Here is a 21554-nt window from a genome sequence, read left to right as displayed (position 1 = left end):
GCAAACACATGATGTACACAGCTTATGTAGATTTAGGTCCTCCGTTTCAAACGTTCGTACGAGTTTTAACATTACTAACACTTTATGATAGGTGAGTGCAGTGAACTATGGCATTAGGTTGTCAGGAGACAGAGCTGAGCACGTTGAACTATCTAATATACAGATGAGCAGGATTCGAATAACCAGGGCACAAGTCTACTTCGTTGGAGCACCAGCTCTACCCACGACAGTTCAAGAGCCTGTAGAGCCAGAGCGCATCATTGCACATGCGCAGTGAAGGTAATGCTATACGGGAGCGCGCACGTAAGTAGGGGATCCGGGGGATGCGGAATTCAGTGTAAAATGTAAATATAATGTAATAATGTAATGTAATACACCACTGAAGCAAGCTGAACAATGTGCAGGGAATGGACATGCAGAGGACTCAGGACTGGGATCTGTGACGCCCTCTGTGGTTGCTGGATGACAGTGCAGCACCCATAGGCCGGGTGTGACCTGCTAGTGGACTGTGCACTTCCTCCCCGTGTTCTCACCGGCTGTGCTAGTGCTGGGAGCCCTGGCGGAGACCTGTGCTTGTGGGGGCTACGCTCCCATAGTATGGAAAAAGCCATGGAGCAGCTGAATCGTCTAAGCCGATCTCTGCGCAGAGCCCGAACTGTGGAGCTGCCTGAAGGTAATATCATCATCATCATCTGGCCAATCTCAGGGGCATGAAGGGCTGGGGGGGCACATACAGGTTCATATGCTCTATTCCCATCAAACATACAGGAAAGAGTCATGAGAAAGTATGCTGATTATACATTCTTAGAATATATTTTCATTTTATCTGATTGCTGTTATGTGACTTATTTTATAACAACAATTATCTAATTTAAAAAAATATAGTATTACTGTAATAAGAAACAGTGGGTGGGCAGAATACTGTCTTTGGGAGTTTTATCACAGTCTTTACCTTTATTTCTATGGGATTATGTATTTTGAAGAAAATTCTCAGGTGCTCCATGGTGCTATCCTCTGGTGCTTTGTCTGGTCTTTTAAAGCTGGGTCATAATGAGTAATGGTCAGGTTGTCACAAACCCTGCCTTCATTCTCAAGCACCTTGCCAATTAATTTTAGGAAACATCCAGGAATATAGACACCATAAGGGCATTATAGTATGGAGAGACAGTGATGGGGTACTGTGTCCAGTAAATGCTGATGTCCATGCTGTGTACCCTGGCCCCTCTGGCATCAATTTGACATTGCAGCAATGCTAGGGAATGGCATACTAATATCACATTCATGGCATACAATACATTTATACTCCAGGATCAAGAGTAAAACTACCACTATATATATCCCAATAGCAGGTTTGTCCTGTTTCTTTATGATAATAGGCTTTTAAGTACCTGAAATGTGCATTGAAAGAAATGGTCACATGATCTGTGTGTACTGTTCATCAGTTTCAGTGCTCTCTGTTTCAGTTTCTTGTCACATAAAGTCCAACTAAAGGAGGGGGAAAAAAGAAAAATATGAATAATTCAGCACTGCCCTGTATGTCTCACCAACCAGTGCCTCTATTTTCTGTATTGTAGAGTGTGTGTGGCCTCCGCACTTCCTAGGCACCTTTTATGTTAGATCTCTGACTGCAGCTCTGCTCTTGCTTCTGCTACTCCTAGTAACCCATAGATTAACAAAATGTGGCACAAGCTTCTGCAGGTACTGCCTGGCATTAGTGCATGGAAGCTAGGACTGTCCAGAAGCAGGACAACAGCCTCTGTCCATGATATTACATGAAAAATGGGATTTGAGGAAGCCACAGATGAAGAACTTAATAAATAATAACCTCATTGGCAGGTTAGGCCCGATTCACATTAGCATTTGCCAACAGAACCGGCTGTACGGTTCCGTGGTCCGTTCCGCAGAGCGGACGAAAAAATGCTGCAGGACCCAATTTTCCGGACCTTTTCGCTCAGCGGAAAGGAAATGGAAGGTTTTGCACCATATAGGAACCAATGAAAACTGATGTTTTGCAGCACACTGGATGTAAAACGAACCGTTTTCACTGGATCCAGCTGGCCTGATCCGTATGTCCGATTCCGTAAAAAACCCTTATGTGAACTGGGCCTTAGACATGCAGGGACGTGCTGAATTAGTAAACCCTATCCCCACTGTTCATTTATTTTAGCCTGTTGCTGGACTTTCAATTTTTCTTCATGCTGTGCAGTTTACTCAAGATGAGATGCAGGCTGGGTATGTTCTAAAAGCTTTTATAGCAATTCCACACTGTGGGGGTATAATTTGTGCTACATAGTGTCACAAGGGAGCCTAGGTTAAGTTCATATCCTTTACTAGTAACAATGTTTCATTATATCGGGTCTTTGCAGAGATTTGTTTCATTTTTTAGATACTGCCTCTGCAAGCTCCCCTGTTTGAGACTATAAGGAAAATGCTTTGCTTCAGTAATCCGTGCTAGTGTCACAGTGCATCCCAAAATCAGTGTCACAGTGCAGTTCCCAATCACTATCAGTGCCACAGTACACACACACACACACACACACACACTCTCTCTCTCTCTCTCTCTCTCTCTCTCTCTCTCTCTCTCTCTCTCTCTCAGTACAGTACATCTTCTATCACTGTCATTGTCACAGTGAAGCCCCCTTTCACTATCAATGTCACTATGCATCCCTCTTATGGCCTGGTACCCACTAGCATTGTTTTGTAAAGCTCTTGCTAATGCAATGCTATGGGGATTTTTAGAAAATCATATTCCTATAGTGGAATCACAGACATAGCATTACATTAGCAAGAGATTTTCAAATCACTAGTGTTCAGAAAATCCCTGCTGGTGGGTTCCAGGCTTTACACTGAAAACTATGTTTATGTATGCGCTTTTAACACATGCATGTTTAACGTACAGGCTTTAAAGTATATGCCTGCAACTTTTTAAAATTAAGAAATCTGCTACTGGATCCTAATGAGTCTTCCCACATGCTCCTCGGGCAGCTTGTTCCAGTGCTGGGACCCCCAAACGGACATAAACACTAGCGGCTTTTCTGGCGGCTATAGCTGAGGGTAATCCGCTAGTGTGCCTGGGCAGAAGCTGTGACAAGTGGACTTTCAGGGTAGCAGCACTGGATCCCCTCTACTGAGGAGGATGGGTGAGCCTCTTTAGGATCCAGAGGCTTCTCCATCCCAAGGTAAGCACTCCCCAGGTGCAATTTATTTTCCCTTTAGGATTACTTTAACACATGTTTTGTCAGGAAATTTAGTTTGTTTTGGGTCCACAATGTGCAAAAAACTGCATGCTGCAGAATATTGTGGAAAAGCTTGGAGATGAATCGCATATAGAGTCATGGGAAAGATAAGGGCACACTATTAAAGTCAGTGTGATTTTGTAACATTCTTGGGCATATGAATATTTAGTCTCAATTTTAACAATACGGGTAGATTCAAATAACATAACTTAAAAATGTAAACTGAAGTAGTCTTCTCAAAATCATATGAAAAAAAGTACATCTACAAAAATGCAATGTCTGGTGTGGAATAAATTTGGACCTATTCACCCATCTGGGCCCATTCACACTTACAAACGCAAAATGCTAGTGATTAGCAATAGCGTTTTGCGCCGGTGGTTTTTACGCATTTAATGCATAAAAATCACTGGACATTTTCATGTTTTTTGAGTGTTCATGATTGAAATACATTGTGATTGCTCTAAAAAATGCTGCATGAACAGTGTTTTGCGTCTAGTGCTAATTGCGAATTACTGGAGATCGCTTGTGATTGTGGCAGTGAGATCAGTGCCATATAGTTAACATTGCGCTTGCGCTTTAAAAAGCTCTAGTGATCACCGGCGATTAGCGGTAAACGCCCGGTAATCACCCAACTGTGAATGGGCCCTTCCATTTATTACATGTGTATCACATCTGGTGCATGATTAGGACATCATTACTCAGCATTTGGAAGGAGGTTTGCGCTATTTAAACCTCAGACATGTAGTTTGGTGTGCTCCTGACAGTTGAGGTGAGAGTGAACACCACAGTGAGATGTAAAGAGCTGTCTGAGTCCTCCAGAAAGAAGGTCGTATCAGTTTATAAGTCTGCTAAGGGGCCTTTCACACTAGTGCGGTGTGTTAGGGGTTTTTATCGCACCTCACCAGTACTGCTCGGATACCCCTTTTCAAAATTCAAATCCGGATACCTAGATATCCGATCCGGGTCGGATATCCGATTTCAAAATTTTGTGATCCGAATCGGATATCCGACCTCAGTATCCGGCGGATCCGGCTATCCGGATAGAAAACCGGAAGTGACCTTTAAATTGCTTCTAAATCGTTTTTTAGGGTAAATGATGCATGTAGCATCATTATTTTTTAAAGGGGAACACTAATTAATGACGTGGTGACTTAAAATCCCCCCCCCCCCAAAAAAAAATGGCGATCAATTAACATCATGCATATGCATACGCAGTAGCGTATTTTAGAAATACACTTCTGCGCACGTCATTGATTCAGCTACAGAAAGCGAGTATCATTTCCTGCTTGACCTACTGCCAGACGGGAATTATCGAGTATCAACGCGGTAATCCCAGGAGGCTGTTGTTCTGTTGTCGTTATTTTTCTTTTCCTTTAATGCTTTTGATTCTCTTTAAATTGCCTTTACTGTACACCTTTTAGCTGCAATTTAATGCAACCAAAATAGCAGCATTTGTAATTTTACACCTGTCAGTGCTTAACCACTTAGCAACCTCTGCCACGCTTATCTACGCCCCTTTAAAATTCACCTGAGTCACAGGGGCGTAGATAGGCAACTCCTGTTTATTTTCCTGCTGTGTGCGATCGCATCCGTGTTCGCGTGCATGCGGATGCGCGTACGCGTCGGGCACCCGCTGGTCCGTGATTGGCTGATGTGAACATGTGTTCACAAAGCCAATAAAAGTGCTTGCAAGTTTGAATAAGCACTGCGAAAGCCAATGACAGTGCTCATTCATTCAGAATGTGTGTAAACATTGCAACAGTCACTATGCTGTTACAGTTACTGAGATCTTGTGAGAGGATCTCATAACTAACACAGCATTAGTGAGTGATCAGCATCAGTGAGGTTTTTTTTTAATAAATTATACCCCCATTAAGCCCATTAACCTTTGCCTCCCTGAAATGTTAAAATTGCTGTGGTTTTTAGGTGAAAAACCCTGCGGTTGAGAAGTGGTTAAAACATGTAGTGTGGTTACCTGGTTACAAGAAACTGACTTTCAACATTTGCGAGTATTGCTGTGGCTATGCTCAGATTTTCCTGAGATGGACAACTCTCCACTGCCCATGTTGAGTGCTTGCAGGGTTGGGATGAGCAAGAATGCTCTTGCAAAAAGCGAGACTGTCCTGCATTGTGCAAGAGTTGAGAGAAAGACCTGCGGGAATTCACGCAACTGGCCGTCACCTGCATTCCGATGCAGTCTATGGTGCTTTGCATTGGCTTACACTTCTGCATTCAGTGCCAATGGGATGCACCATAGACCGCATCAGAATGCAGGTGGGGTAAGGTGAGTTAATCCCTGCAGATCTCGCTTTCACCTCCTGCAGTGTGCAGGACATTCTCACTTTTCGCAAGAGCTTATCCTTATTTGTAGGTCCCCGGTCAGTGCATGAGCGCAAGTAAATATTTCCTAACTCTTGCATCCATAAATATACAAATTTAGCCAGTAAAAGCGTTTTGTCTTGTTAACAGAAAATGTCCTAATCCTATCCAGTGTGCATGAGCATTACTTTATCTGCTTTGCTGACAATTCCTGTAGTACTTGTACAGATGTTTTGTTACATATAAATTGTTGTATTGTTTTTAGATAATGAAACCGCTGTTTACACCTTGATGCCTATGGTGATGGCAGACCAACATCGGTATGTAGTTGTATTATTTTAACAAGTCACCTTGTATTCATTTTCAACTGGGGATACGTGGAAAGAGGTTAAAAGGGTCCCTAAAAGGAGACTAAATCCTATTTTGACAGTTGTTAATGGAATAAGTGAGCCTCTTTAGAAATTCATCCCTAACTTCACATTTGTTGACGATTTTGAAATTTTTGTTTCACTTACTGTGTTGGTACTTGCCACAGGGATGAGAAGTGACATGCAGTCCCTTCAGTTGGGATGGTGACTAGGGATGATCAATGAGATTGCAAATATATGCAGCTTGAAAAAGGACCAATGAATTTAAACCTGGGTTTAAATTCATTGGTCCATTTTCAAACTGTATACATCTGCATAAAAATGTGCATAAATTTGCATCAACATGGAACAATTTGCACATCTGTAATTATCCCTAGTGTCAACAATAACAATCCCAAATGAAAACATTGGGCTGTGTTCACAAAACTTCACATACATGACTTATTTATCACCTAATTGGTGATTGCATATTCATTCACCTGGTGATTTCATATTCATTTCACACAGACCATTTTTCTAGTTTCAAACTGTGTGACAAGGCAGCCAAGTTTATTCTCATCAAATGCTCAGTTTCTGTAGTTCAAGATTGAGACAGGAGATGATGTACCTCAGAATTTTAAAATGCTGACAGAGTGTAGAGATCAGGGCTGTGGAGTCGGTACAAAAATCTTCCGACACCGACTCCTCAGTTTCTGAAACCACGACTCAGACTCCAACTCCGACTCCGGGTACTCAAAATTGCTCAGACTCTGACTCCTCGACTCCGACTCCTTAGTCTAATACTTAACAGAGCTGTGGATTTTGTACAAAAATCATGCGACTCCGACTCCCGACTCCGACTCCTCAGTTTCTGAAACCACGACTCCGACTCCAACTCCGGCTCCGGGTGCCCAAAATTGCCCCGACTCCGACTCCAACTCCGACTCCATAGCCCTGGTAGAGATTGTATTTTAACATTATCAATCTATTATAGTTAAAGACAAGGAGAGGTATAATAATAATTGGATAGATGTTCCATGTGGAGAACAGTTTTACAAAGAAAAAAACATTTTCAGGTGAGGTCTTAACCCTTTGCAATCCTGTTTTGGACTATGTCCAACATCGGCACTTTCCAGTTTAGCACCAATGTCAGACAAATTTCCAGTTCAGCACTAATGTCCAACACATGGCTGCTGCTAAGAGCTAGTCAGCCCCTTTAGATCAAATTTGGGCCACAAATCTCTCATGGCAGAGGAGAAGTACAAAGACTTTGTCACATGCACTGCTGCTATTGATTCAATGGTATCATTCCAGAATTCCGGGTGACACTGTTGCTTAGGTTACAGCCAAGAAGCACAGACCAGGTGGCATGTCTGCTTAGATAACAGCCTAGCAGCACAGACCAAGTGACACTGCTGCTTAGAAAACGGCCTAGCAGCACAGACCAAGTGACACTGCTGCTTAGATAACGGCCTAGCAGCACAGACCAAGTGACACTGCTGCTTAGATAACGGCCTAGCAGCACAGACCAAGTGACACTGCTGCTTAGATAACGGCCTAGCAGCACAGACCAGGTGACACTGCTGCCTAGATAATGGCCTAGCAGCACAGACCAGGTGACACTGCTGCTTAGATAACGGCCTAGCAGCACAGACCAGGTGACACTGCTGCCTAGATAACGGCCTAGCAGCACAGACCAGGTGACACTGCTGCCTAGATAACGGCCTAGCAGCACAGACCAGGTGACACTGCTGCCTAGATAACGGCCTACCAGCACAGACCAGGTGACACTGCTGCCTAGATAACGGCCTAGCAGCACAGACCAGGTGACACTGCTGCTTAGACACCGGCCTAGCAGCACAGACCAGGTGACACTGCTGCTTAGACACTGGCCTAGCAGCACAGACCAGGTGACACTGCTGCTTAGACACTGGCCTAGCAGCACAGACCAGGTGACACTGCTGCTTAGATAACGGCCTAGCAGCACAGACCAGGTGACACTGCTGCTTAGACACTGGCCTGGCAGCACAGACCAGGTGACACTGCTGCTTAGATAACGACCTAGCAGCACAGACCAGGTGACACTGCTGCTTAGATAACGGCCTAGCAGCACAGACCAGGTGACACTGCTGCTTAGATAACGGCCTAGCAGCACAGACCAGGTGACACTGTTGCTTAGAAAACAGCTCTCAGTCCTATTGCATACCTTATTGCACCTGAATCTTTTCTGTACCTCCTTTTACTGCATTTCCACATTCAACCTTTTTGATCATTCCTCTATAAGAGCTGTTGGCCATCATCACAGCAATGCCAATGATGGTAACGTTGTGGTTAGGATTATGCTTCTGGATGAGGTTTATTGTTACCCTGTCACCCTGTGACATAATGTAACCATGCAGTCTGAGGTATCATATCTACCTAATTCTCCTATATGCATGGTTAAAAATTCTCTTTATGTCTAGTAATGAGTGCTCAAAAGCAAATGTCTGTTATGCCTGATCCAGAACAGAGCATTTGAATATGTGGGCCAAAGCAGAGGGGTTACCTCACCCTTGTCTCTGGCCGCAGCACCCCATGTCACCTTCCATCTCTCCGGCTGTGATGGAGGTAGTATCGGAGACATGGGACATGACCTGGAGCGTATGTGAATTCTCACCGCCTGGTCACTTTGGCTCAGGGTTAGCTGTATGGCGGTTCATCCTGCTGTCGCACAAATTCTGCCCGGTGTTAATTACTATTCAACCTCCAAGTCGTAGCAACACAAAGGGAGATGTAATTTGGGGTCCAGTGATCGATGGCACCCAAATTACACTGCTGCGCGGCCATAGACATAATAACATTATGTCTATGGTGGCGCCCAGGTCAGGTGCAGTGCGCGGAAGAGTGTTCACAAAAATGACCTGCTTTGCAAGTTAACCCAGTCTGCTGCACCCCCGCATATTCAAATGCTCTGTTTCTGTCCCGATTTAGGCAGAACAGAGATATATTTTTTTGAGCACTCATCCCTTTTTTATATCTTACACATTTTTCCTCTTCCAAAACTAACCATACACTCTTTGACCAGTTCTGTGCCCCAAATAGTCATAAAGTTCGTATATATCATTCATTTTGAAAGCTATAATGTATTTCTGCTGAATACACTGTTCAGGAGCATCACCGTGTAATTGCATGAGCTACTCTTAAAAGGATGCACCCTCTCAGAGTGTATATGTACTGTAGGTACTCAGACTCAGGCTTATTTGTAATAACCATGTTAAGAGTAGTAACAAAATCAACCAACATATTACAGTTAAAAGCTGGAAGGAAGGTGGGGGAGCTGTTAAAAAGACAGACAATATTGTGCTTTTCTCCTGGCGGACTCAAAGCGCCAGAGCTGCAGCCACTAGGACGCGCTCTATAGGCAGTTACTGAAAACATCCACTTCCTTTAAAATCAGGGCCCACTTAAAGGGATGCTTAAGTAAAAAAAAAATGATTTTTAGTCACCTGGGGCATATCTCAGCCCCCTGAAGCTGTATGGTGCCCTCGCAGCCTCGCTCCGATCCTCCTGTCCCCGCCGGCGGCTACTTCCGGGCTCGGCGTCAGCCGCCGACAGGCCGGGAGTGCGAGTGATTCTCCGCGTTCCCAGCCGCTCTATCACCCTCTATGCTGCTATGTTATACGTTATAGCAGCATAGAGGGTGATAGAGCGGCTGGGAACGCGGAGAATCACTCACGTTCCCAGCCTGTCGGCAGCTGTCGCCGAACCCGGAAGTAGCCGGGGACAGGAGGATCGGAGCGAGGCTGCGAGGGCACCATACAGCTTCAGGGGGCTGAGGGATGCCCCAGGTGAGGAAAAATCATCATCTTTTTTTTTTTTTTTTTTTTTTTTTTTTTTTTTTAACTTAAGTATCCCTTTTAACCTGTATATGTTTTTTTAACTGTATTAGAATGAGAAGTGTGGTCCATTAGATCTTTTAAATGTATTATCATTCCTTTTTAAAGGTCTGTTTCGGAGTTGCTTTCCAATTCTAAGTTTGATGTCAACTATGCATTTGGGAGAGTAAAGCGAAGTTTGCTGCATATTGCTGCCAAGTAAGTTGTTGTTTTGTTTTGTTTTGTTTTTTTTTTTTCTTTCTTTCTTTCACAACAAAATGTCAAGCAGAAAGTTTCTGGTCATTTTAATATCTTAATCTTCAGTAAGCTAATCTTTTTCTTATTTATACATTGCAGGAGGCCCTCTAACTACCGTACTCAGATTTATTTGGTTAACAGAAATTGGCCTCAATTCACTAAGCTTATCTCCTGTCTTTAATAACGTTTCTATAGTTATCCCCATGGTGATGAGGCATGTAGTATTCAGGAAACATTTTACCTCAGGCAAACCTAAAGTTAACTCTTCTGTCTTTAACCACTTCAGGACCTCCCCCAGCTGATGGGCGGCGGCAAGGGCTGGGCCCAAACGACCGCAATACGCCCATCGGCAGCGGCGGGCGTGGCTATGTGGTGATCGCGTCATTCGTTCGGAAGCGCCGGCGGGTTACTAGCTCACAGATCGCCGCACACCAAGCGTATAATATGCTTTGTAATGTATACAAAGCGTATTATACAGGCTGCCTCCTGCCCTGGTGGTCCCAGTGTCCGAGGGACCACCAGGGCAGGCTGCAGCTACCTTAGTCTGCACCCAAACACACTGATCTGCCCCCCCCTGCCCCCTGATCGCCCACAGCACCCCTCAGACCCCCCCCCCCCCCGCCCTCCCCCCAGACCACTGTTTGAACCCAATAACCCCCCTAATCACACATCAATCACTCCCTGTCACTATCTGTCAAAGCTATTTTTTTTTTAATACCTTAAACTGCCCCCTGGGGACTCCTGATCACCCCCCCACCCCTCAGATTCTCCCCAGACACCCCCCCCCCCCGTGTACTGTATGCATCTATCCTCCCTGTATTAACCCACTGATCACCTGTCAATCACCTATCAATCACCCCCTGTCACTGCCACCCATCAATCAGCCCCTAACCTACCCCTTGCGGGCAATCTGATCACCCACCCACACCATTAGATTGCCCGCAGATCCGACGTCAGATCACCTCCCAAGTGCATTGTTTACATCTGTTCTCTCCTCTAAACACCCACTAATTACCTATCAATCACCCATCAATCACACCCTATCACCACCTGTCACTGTTACCCATCAGATTAGACCCTAATCTGCCCCTTGCGGGCACCCAATCACCCGCCCACACGCTTAGATTGCCCTCAGACCCCCCTTATCAATTCGCCAGTGCATTATTTACATCTGTTCTTCCCTGTAATAACCCACTGATCACCTGTCAATCACCCATCAATCACCCCCTGTCACTGCCACCCATCAATCAGCCCCTAACCTGCCCCTTGCGGGCAATCTGATCACCCACCTACACCATCAGATCGCCCGCAGACCCGACGCCAGATCACCTCCCAAGTGCATTGTTTACATCTGTTCTCTCCTCTAAACGCCCACTAATTACCAATCAATCACCCCCTGTCACCACCTGTCACTGCTACCCATCAGATTAGACCCCTATCTGCCCCTGGGGCACCCAATCACCCGCCCACACCCTCAGAACGCCCTCAGACCCCAGCCCTGATCACCTCGCCAGTGCATTGCTTGCATCTATTCCCCCCTCTAATCACACCTTGAGACACCCATCAATCACCTCCTGTCACCCCCTAGCACACCTACCCATCAGATCAGGCCCTAATTTGCCCCGTGTGGGCTCCTGATCACTCAGCCAAACCCTCAGACCCCCCCTTCCGATCACCTCCCCAGTGCATTGATTGCATCTATTTTCCCCTCTTACCACCCCCTGAGACACCCATCAATCACCTCCTGTCACCCACCTAGCACTCCTATCCATCAGATCAGGCCCAATACAACCTGTCATCTAAGAGGCCACCTTGCTTATGACCGGTTCCACAAAATTCGCCCCCTCATAGACCACCTGTCATCAAAATTTGCAGATGCTTATACCCCTGAACAGTCATTTTGAGGCATTTGGTTTCCAGACTACTCACGGTTTTGGGCCCGTAAAATGCCAGGGCAGTATAGGAACCCCACAAGTGACCCCATTTTAGAAAAAAGACACCCCAAGGTGTTCTGTTAGGTGTATGACGAGTTCATAGAAGATTTTATTTTTTGTCAAAAGTTAGCGGAAATTGATTTTTATAGTTTTTTTCACAAAGTGTCATTTTTCACTAACTTGTGACAAAAAATAAAATCTTCTATGAACTCACCATACACCTAACAGAATACCTTAGGGTGTCTCCTTTCTAAAATGGGGTCACTTGTGGGGTTCCTATACTGCCCTGGCATTTTAGGGGCCCCAAACTGTAAGGAGTAGTCTAGAAAACAAATGCCTCAAAATGGCCTGTGAATAGGACGTTGGACCCCTTAGCGCACCTAGGCTGCAAAAAAAAATGTCACACATGTGGTATTGCCGTACTCAGGAGAAGTAGTATAATGTGTTTTGGGGTGTATTTTTACATGCTGGGTGGGAGACATCTCTCTGTAAATGGACAATTGTGTGTAAAAAAAAAAAAAAAAATATCAAAAATTTGTCATTTACAGAGATATTTCTCCCACCCAGCATGGGTATATGTAAAAATACACCACAAAACACATTATACTACTTCTTCTGAGCACGGCAGTACCACATGTGTGGCACTTTTTTGCAGCCTAAGTGCGCTAAGGGGCCCAAAGTTCAATGAGCACCTTTAGGATTTCACAGGGCATTTTGAGACATTTGGTTTCAAGACTACTCCTCAGGGTTTAGGGCCCCTAAAATGCCAGGGCAGTATAGGAACCCCACAAGTGACCCCATTTTAGAAAAAAGACACCCCAAGGTGTTCTGTTAGGTGTATGACGAGTTCATAGAAGATTTTATTTTTTGTCAAAAGTTAGCGGAAATTGATTTTTATAGTTTTTTTCACAAAGTGTCATTTTTCACTAACTTGTGACAAAAAATAAAATCTTCTATGAACTCACCATACACCTAACAGAATACCTTAGGGTGTCTCCTTTCTAAAATGGGGTCACTTGTGGGGTTCCTATACTGCCCTGGCATTTTAGGGGCCCCAAACTGTAAGGAGTAGTCTAGAAAACAAATGCCTCAAAATGGCCTGTGAATAGGACGTTGGACCCCTTAGCGCACCTAGGCTGCAAAAAAAAATGTCACACATGTGGTATTGCCGTACTCAGGAGAAGTAGTATAATGTGTTTTGGGGTGTATTTTTACATGCTGGGTGGGAGACATCTCTCTGTAAATGGACAATTGTGTGTAAAAAAAAAAAAAAAATATCAAAAATTTGTCATTTACAGAGATATTTCTCCCACCCAGCATGGGTATATGTAAAAATACACCACAAAACACATTATACTACTTCTTCTGAGCACGGCAGTACCACATGTGTGGCACTTTTTTGCAGCCTAAGTGCGCTAAGGGGCCCAAAGTTCAATGAGCACCTTTAGGATTTCACAGGGCATTTTGAGACATTTGGTTTCAAGACTACTCCTCAGGGTTTAGGGCCCCTAAAATGCCAGGGCAGTATAGGAACCCCACAATTGACCCCATTTTAGAAAGAAGACACCCCAAGGTATTCTGTTAGGTGTATGACGAGTTCATAGAAGATTTTATTTTTGTCACAAATTAGAGGAAAATTACACTTTGTGAAAAAAAACAATTAAAATCAATTTCCGCTAACTTGTGACAAAAAATAAAATCTTCTATGAACTCACCATACTCCTAACGGAACACCTTGGGGTGTCTTCTTTCTAAAATGGGGTAATTAGTGGGGTTCCTATACTGCCCTGGCATTTTAGGGGGCCTAAACCGTGAGGAGGAGTCTTGAAACTAAATTTCTCAAAATGACCTGTGAAATCTTAAAGGTACTCATTGGACTTTGGGCCCCTTAGCACAGTTAGGGTGCAAAAAAGTGCCACACATGTGGTATCGCCGTGCTCAGGAGAAGTAGTATAATGTGTTTTGGGGTGTATTTTTTACACATAACCATGCTGAGTGGGAGAAATATCTCTGTAAATGGACAATTGTGTGTAAACAAAAAAAAATAAATAAATTGTCATTTACAGAGATTTCTCCCACTCAGCATGGGTATGTGTAAAAATACACCCCAAAACACCTTATACTACTTCTCCTGAGTACGGCAATACCACATGTGTGGCATTGTTTTGCAGCCTAACTGCGCTAAGGGGCCCAAAGTCCAATGAGCACCTTTAGGCTTTACAGGGGTGCTTACAATTAGGCACCCCCCAAAATGCCAGGACAGTAAACACACCCCACAAATGACCCCATTTTGGAAAGTAGACACTTCAAGGTATTCAGAGAGGAGCATAGTGAGTCCGTGGCAGATGTCATTTTTTTTGTCGCAAGTTAGAAGAAATGGAAACTTTTTTTTTTGTTGTCATAAAGTGTCATTTTCCGCTAACTTGTGACAAAAAATTAAATCTTCTATGAACTCACCATGCCTCTCAGTGAATACTTTGGGATATCTTGTTTCCAAAATGGGGTCATTTGGGGGGTATTTATACTATCCTCGAATTTTAGCACCTCATGAAACCTGACAGGTGCTCAGAAAAGTCAGAGATGCTTCAAAATGGGAAAATTCACTTTTGGCACCATAGTTTGTAAACACTATAACTTTTACCCAAACCAATAAATATACACTGAATGGATTTTTTTTTTTTATCAAAGACATGTAGCACAATAAATTTGGACAAAAATGTATACAGAAATTTTACTTTATTTGAAAAATGTCAGCACAGAAATAAAAAAAAAAAATCATTTTTTTGACAAAATTCATGTGTTTTTTGATAAATATAATAAAAACTAAAACTCGCAATCAAATAGCACCAAAAGACAGCTGTATTAGTGACAAGAAAAGGAGGTAAAATTCATTTAGGTGGTAGGTTGTATGACCGAGCAATAAACCGTGAAAGCTGCAGTGGTCTGAATGGAAAAAAAGGCTCTGGTCCTTAACCTGCCTAGTGTTCTGGACGATCTGAGATTGTCCAAAGGAAACTTGCTAGAAATGTTCCGGACGAGCTCAGCTGGTGGGGGGATCCCCCTTCTGTGCGACAGTATTTTTGGATGGGGGATCCCACTCTGCGGGCGGGGGGATCCCCCTTCTGTGCGGCGGTATTTTTGGATTGGGGGTCCCACTCTGCGGGCGGAGGGATCCTCCTTCTGTGCGGCGGTATTTTTGGATGAGGGATCCCCCTCTGCGGGCGGGGGGATCCCCCTTCTGTGCGGCAGTATTTTTGGATGGGGGATCCCCCTTCTGTGCGGCGTGCGGGTGGCCTCTACCCCTCCCCCCCCCCCCCCCATCCTCGCTTCCCCCTACTTCCGTCTAAGCCCTTTGAGCAAATAGAACTACTCATCCGGGGGCCCTCTACAGCGCAACACTTCTTCCTCCATCGCAAAGTCCCGTCTCTTTACAGTTACATTACGAGACTTGGTGACATCACTCCTGGCTACCCTGACATCTGGCTACACTCCTGGCTACCCTGACATCTGGCTACATGTGGCTCCCTATACACCTGGCTTCACATCTGGGTCTTATACTCACCATTGGCGTGCTGATCCCTCGTCGCGTACGTCTGATAGCTTCCCCAGCGCCATCTTCCATGTCCGTGTACGGATTTTGCTTCTCCCTCAACTATGACATATCCCCCGCCGATCGGCGTTGATGACACCAGGGTCACACAGCATCAACAACATCTCACTGCAAACACTTTTTTTTTTTTTTTTAATTCAATACCTGTATTGAATTCAATATTTTAAAAAAATTGATTGCAAAAAAAAGGTTGAAAATTATTGGAAATTAATTGAACCACTTTTTGCACGGAAATCCTGGGGAATCAGAACGCCAGAGAGGTTAAGGGGCGAAAAGACTGTGGTCCTCAAGTGGTTAAGTTAACTCTTCGATCCTTAAAATAACTCAAATTCTAAAGTTAAAGACAGGCTGTTCTTTAACTGCGTGTGAAAATAACTACAGAGGAGGTAACTTAACTACAGAGGAGGTAACTTAAGGAATGAAGAGATAAGATAACTCTCTCACTGTGTGGAGGTAAGTTTTCTCTTGCCTTATTATCTCCAGCATGGTCTTAGTAAATTGAGGCCAATGTGTTTCAGTTAGTGGTGGAAGTGTATCAACATTGTGATAAGTTGTGGTCATGCAGCTGAGTTTTTTTTACTTTAAACTATGCAGTTAACAGCCTGTCGGCACCCACATTATGCACTGGGGCGCCCCTATAGCCACAATTAACATTGCTGTCTATGCGGTGCCCCTTTTACCAGCTGCATGCAGGTACCCCAGTTACCTACTTTGGCCTGAAATGCCTTCCTGTGCAGTGAGATTGTGTCTCCATTTAGTTTAACTGAGTGGAGCCATTTGTGCCAAGTGTCATGCCACACAGAAGTGCAATGTGTTTAGTGCTTGCAGGGTCGGACTGGGACACTAAGGCCCCCTCCCTCCCCCCCCCCCCCCCCCCCATTTTGGGCTCACATACACATGTACTCCCGAAATTTTGCATGATTTTATGGTAGGGAATAGATTGTAAGCACTTCTGAGGACAGTCTCCAATAGGGATATGTCCACATGCAGCGCGCCGCAGCAAAAATAAATGGGCGTCACCACGCACTGGAACATCGGCGTGATCCTAATGAGTCTTGGGCAGACTTTAAAAAAAACAACACACAAAATAAGTAGTGGTGTTATTCACAGAGATTAGGTCTGACCAGATACATTTTAGATAAAATAATCAAGTAGTTACATGCCTCATGATAACTTATCAAGTAGTCAAATGGCAGCAGATTTTCAGACAAAATGCAATCAGATTGGCGGCAGATTCCCCACAAAATGCAATCAAATTGGCGGCAGATTTCCCAACAAAATACAATCAGATTGGTGGCAGATATCCCCACAAAATACAATCAGATTGGTGGCAGATATCCCCACAAAATGCAATCAGATTGGTAGCAGATATCCCCACAAAATACAATCTGTTTGGCAGCCGATATCCCCACAAAATACAATTTAATTGGCGGCAGATATCCCCACAAAATGCAATCAAATTGGCGGCAGATTTCTCAACAAAATACAATCAGATTGGTGGAAGATATCCCCACAAAATGCAAATAGATTGGTGGCAGATATCCCCACAACGCAATTAGATTGGCGGCAAATATGCCCACAAAATACAATTAGATTGGCGGCAGATATCCCCACAAAATGCAATCAAATTGGCGGCAGATTTCTCAACAAAATACAATCAGATTGGTGGCAGATATCCCCACAAAATGCAATTAGATTGGCGGCAGATATCCCCACAAAATGCAATTAGATTGGCGGCAGATATCCCCACAAAATGCAAATAGATTGGCGGCAGATATTCCCACAAAATGCAATCAAATTGGCGGCATTTTTCCAAACAAAATACAATCAGATTGGTGGCAGCCCCACAAAATGCAATTAGATTGGTAGCAGATATCCCCACAAAATACAATTAAATTGGCGGCAGATATCCCCACAAAGGCAGGCAGGTCCCCAGTTAGTGGGGGCCCTAATGCTGAAAGGGGGTGCAGTGGGCACAGAGGGACCCCCATCCCTCACCTGGAGCCCCCCCCCCCCCCCCCCCGTTTAGGTAGGCAGGTCACAGGTGTCCCCAGTTAGGTAGGCAGCAGTCAGGTCTATGTTCCCCCCCCCTCCCTCACCTAGGGGCCCCCCTTCCACGCTCCCCCTTCCGCACTCCCCCTCCCTCCAAAATTGCAGCATCAGACACACATGATTTAACTGACATTCATCTGCAGATCAGATCCACCAGGATGGATTTTCAGATCTGCGGATGATTGCTTGATCTGCAGATGAATGTCAGTTAAATCATGTGTGTATGATGATCTGCATATCTCATAGACTATCATTGCAATTTGCAGGATTGGATTTTTGGCAGGAACAGATCTTTTGCAGATACTGATCTTTTGTGTCTGTACAGCATCTGTGTGTGCAGCATCTTGCAAAGATTTTTTTCTGATGTGGAGTTCAGCTCCATAGAAAAGACTGTGTAGAGGATGGCTCTCATACTACATGAAGGGTGGTAAAATTGGTCTGTGATCTTTCAGTTTCCAAAGACTATAGTCTGATGTGTGTATGAGCCTTAACACTCCATGCAGCAGTAATAGAAAGCCTTACATTGCAGACTCTTGCACAGGCTTATTTTTTTTCACCAATGGTCCTCTTTAATCCTTGCAATTTATAGAGCCAAACTGAAACTTTTACTCAACAAAAGCAGAGATCTAGGGTGAAATTCCATCCATGAACACAACAGTACAGCTTTCTTGAAAAACTGGTTGTGCTTGACGCATACCTGAGAGGTTTATTTTTAGTTTACACTGCTTGCCTATTCTCTGTTGTCAGCTGCTGTTCAGACTATGAATAAGGTGTCAGCTATGACGCCAGGTGCTTATATGGAAATGTAGACAAGAACAAGATTTTCTTCCCCTTTATTTTGAAGAGTGCACTCTAATTTTTAGAAACAGCATTAGAGAGTTATATTAATGGGTAGCATGTGTGCTGTGACCATAGGAATAGCATTTAGTGAAAGCTTGTACTACATTTGAAAGTATGACAAAAACTTGTTTTGTTATCGCCTATAAACATAATGAAATGAATGATGACACCAGTGTTCTATTACTAGTCAGTATAATCACTTCAGAATTTGGGCAAGTCGAACACTCTGCAAATGTTTCTTTTTTTTTCCGGTTGAAATGTAGACTAGCAGCTCCAGCCTGTAATTGGTGGAGAAGTTTCTTTGTGACAGTTGAACACTTCTGTTTCAGAGAATAACAGTAAATCCATATGCATGGATTGTCTCGTCTATAAGGTCACTTGATGGGGAAACTATTTTATTTATTTATTTGTTGTATTTATAAAGCGCAAACATATTACGCAGCGCTGGATTTAAAGGATAACTGACCTGAGAGGGATATGAAGACTGCCATATTTGTTTCCTTTTAAACAATGCACATTGCCTGGCTGTCCTGTTGATCCTCTGCCTTTAATACTTTTAGTCATAGACTCTGAACAAGAATGCAGAGCAGATGTTTGACTTAAGGGACCATTACAGCAAAAAATGTAAGCAGTTAAAATTTGACACAACTCACATGTTTTGGATTAGTCCATCTCCTCATGGGGATTCTCAGGGTTTTACTTTTCTCAAAAGCCTTTCCTGTACGACAGTTGCAAATTCTAACTGCCACAATAGTGTGCAAGTGAGTAAGGAGGATGGCTGGTATCTTACTATTTTGGCATTTAGACTTAGCAACTACCATTTAAGAAATGCTTCTGAAAACAAAGAAAACCCTGAGAATCCCCCATGAGGAGATGGACATGTCAGTTCCTTCAGATTTTCCTGCTTACTTCTTTTTTTGCTATGGTGTTCCTTTAAGTTTTACTGCATTTGCTGCATGCATGTTTCAGGTGTGATTCAGACACCACTGATGCATGAAAGATCAGCAGGAAGCCAGGCAACTGGTATAATTTTAAAATGGAAAAAAATATGGCAGCTTTTATATCCCTCTCAGGTCAGTTGTCCTTTAAAATCTGGATAGGCCAGCACAGGGCCTTACTGATGGACCTCAGGGTGTGAAACACATGCAGTACTTCTTCTCCCAAACATGGCTGTGATTATCTATAGTTCATTAATTTCAGAATCAGAACATTCAGTGGGATGATAGCATGAAAAAAGTTGTACATGAAACAGCAGGCAGTGGCCAACCATATTATACAGAATATTCTTTAGTTTAGAAGTACACTGATATGTCTGCCTTATACAGTAGTAGAGATGGCCCAAACAGTACTGACAGTTCCTGGTGAACTTGGGCTGTTCGCCATTTGCATTTAACGCACATTTTCTTGTCAAAAGTTTGCGTTCGCACTTTTTTATATTAAAGTCAATGACTGCCGATCTAGCGATTAATAGCAAAGACACTGTACGTGCTAGAAACGCCTAATGTGCAGTGTATGTTAGGGAGGACAGTGGGAACAAGAGGAAACATTTTTCAAAAAGACCTTTTGGCAGTGGTTCTCAAAGTTTTTTGGGTGTGAGGGCACCCTTGGTGGCTTTATTTAGCATCACCCCCAACGGATGGAGATGACTTCTGAGGCACCCCTGGCAAGTGCTTGAGGCACACCAGGGTGCCGCGGCACCCAGTTTGAGAACCCCTGCCTTATGGTTTTGGAGAAAATTTAGTTTAAAGCTACGATAAGAAAAAAGTATACATTTAAATGCGGTAAATGACAGATAATGTAGCAGACCTAACGGTAGTGTAATTTTGCATTCATCAAAATAAAGAGCAGTGAATTTCATGACGGGGTTTCCAGGGGTGCGTACGGTCACCCTGGAAACCCTGTGGAAGTGGCAGCGTTTTGGCCAGGGATTGCAAAACAGCCGAAATATGGCTGTATAAGGATCCCTGACAACTTTACTTACCATATATACTCGAATACAAGTCGACCTTGTGTATAAGTGGACTCCAATATTCAACCCTCTTAAGCTGGAATTTTTTATTGACTCAAGTATATGTCTACCAAGCAATGTTATTGGCTGCACTTGGGGTTCAGGAGGGGTTAATGACTGCACTGCATACAGTATTGCAGCCAATAACCGCTCCTGTCCCTATGTGCAGCCAATACCTCCTCCAGGCCCCCAAGTGCTGCAATTATTCACTCCCTTTTATGCAGCCTAATATTTCCCCGCCTGCCCCTTTCCTTGTTAATTGTTGTAGCCAGGACTTTCAGGCCTGTGTTTTCTTGGCATTTCCTTTCCTCAAAGTGTCACTTACCAAAGAGTAAATTGCTGCAAATGGGAATGTCACTATTAGTACACACATTACTCAGTGTGCTTAGTGTTGTCCGTGACTCGTATATAAGTCTACCCCTATACTTTTATTAAGTCAATTAGATCTAAATTTCTAGACTTGTACTTGAGTATATACGGTATTTTAAAAAAAAGTTTTTGTTCAGAGTGTGGGAAATTAAACAAACAAAAAAAAAGACATGGGGTCCCCCATCCTAAGCCTCTTAAACCCTTGCCCCCCATGCATCCTGGGATAGCTAGAATGCGTTGCCCCCCCCCCCCCCAGTGGGGCTTCACATCCTGAACTATACCAGCCCGCATGGTCCACGGTATGGAGGGGCTCTGGGGGAGAATGGCAGCCAAGCCTCCCCCTCTTCCCCAGAGCCCTTGTCCAATTCATGGACAAGGGGCTCTTCTTCGCCTCTTTAAATTTGGCTCCAAGGCTCCATATTGGTCTATTAACAGACCAACGGGAATCCTCAAGATTCCCATTGGTCTGTTAATAGACCAATGGGGTGCCTTGGAGCCAAATTTAAAGATGCTTTTGCTCTAGCTATACTTATTAGCTGTGGCAGAGAGGTGATTGTGTGACGACGGGTGTGCGGAGATCTTCAATCAAGGTAACAGAGGATATTGATGTGGGACATTTCCGAGGATATTGGCATGGGACCAATTTTTTTAAAGGTAAGTATTCATGGTTAATTAAAATTAATGTATTCTGACTTTGTGAAATTAGCTTCATCACAAGTGAAAATGT

The 21554-nt window shown here is 43.9% G+C and overlaps 1 protein-coding gene across 3 annotated transcripts in view; it reads left to right on the top strand.

Moving 5' to 3' along the window:
* The first annotated feature begins 335 nt into the window (after positions 1–335).
* HACE1 (HECT domain and ankyrin repeat containing E3 ubiquitin protein ligase 1) overlaps positions 336–21554 on the top strand; it is a 187641-nt gene continuing 166422 nt past the window's right edge. For all 3 annotated transcript variants that reach the window (XM_068231230.1, XM_068231229.1, XM_068231228.1), the window contains exons 1-3: positions 336–673; positions 5821–5875; positions 9886–9975. In XM_068231230.1, coding sequence (XP_068087331.1) covers positions 598–673; positions 5821–5875; positions 9886–9975 — 221 coding nt within the window. In that variant the 5' untranslated portion in view covers positions 336–597. The remainder of the gene's footprint in view (positions 674–5820; positions 5876–9885; positions 9976–21554) is intronic.

This window comes from Hyperolius riggenbachi, chromosome 4, assembly GCF_040937935.1.
Source record: "Hyperolius riggenbachi isolate aHypRig1 chromosome 4, aHypRig1.pri, whole genome shotgun sequence".
In the NCBI taxonomy this organism is placed as follows: domain Eukaryota; kingdom Metazoa; phylum Chordata; class Amphibia; order Anura; family Hyperoliidae; genus Hyperolius; species Hyperolius riggenbachi.
This window is presented reverse-complemented; position numbering and strand designations above follow the sequence as displayed.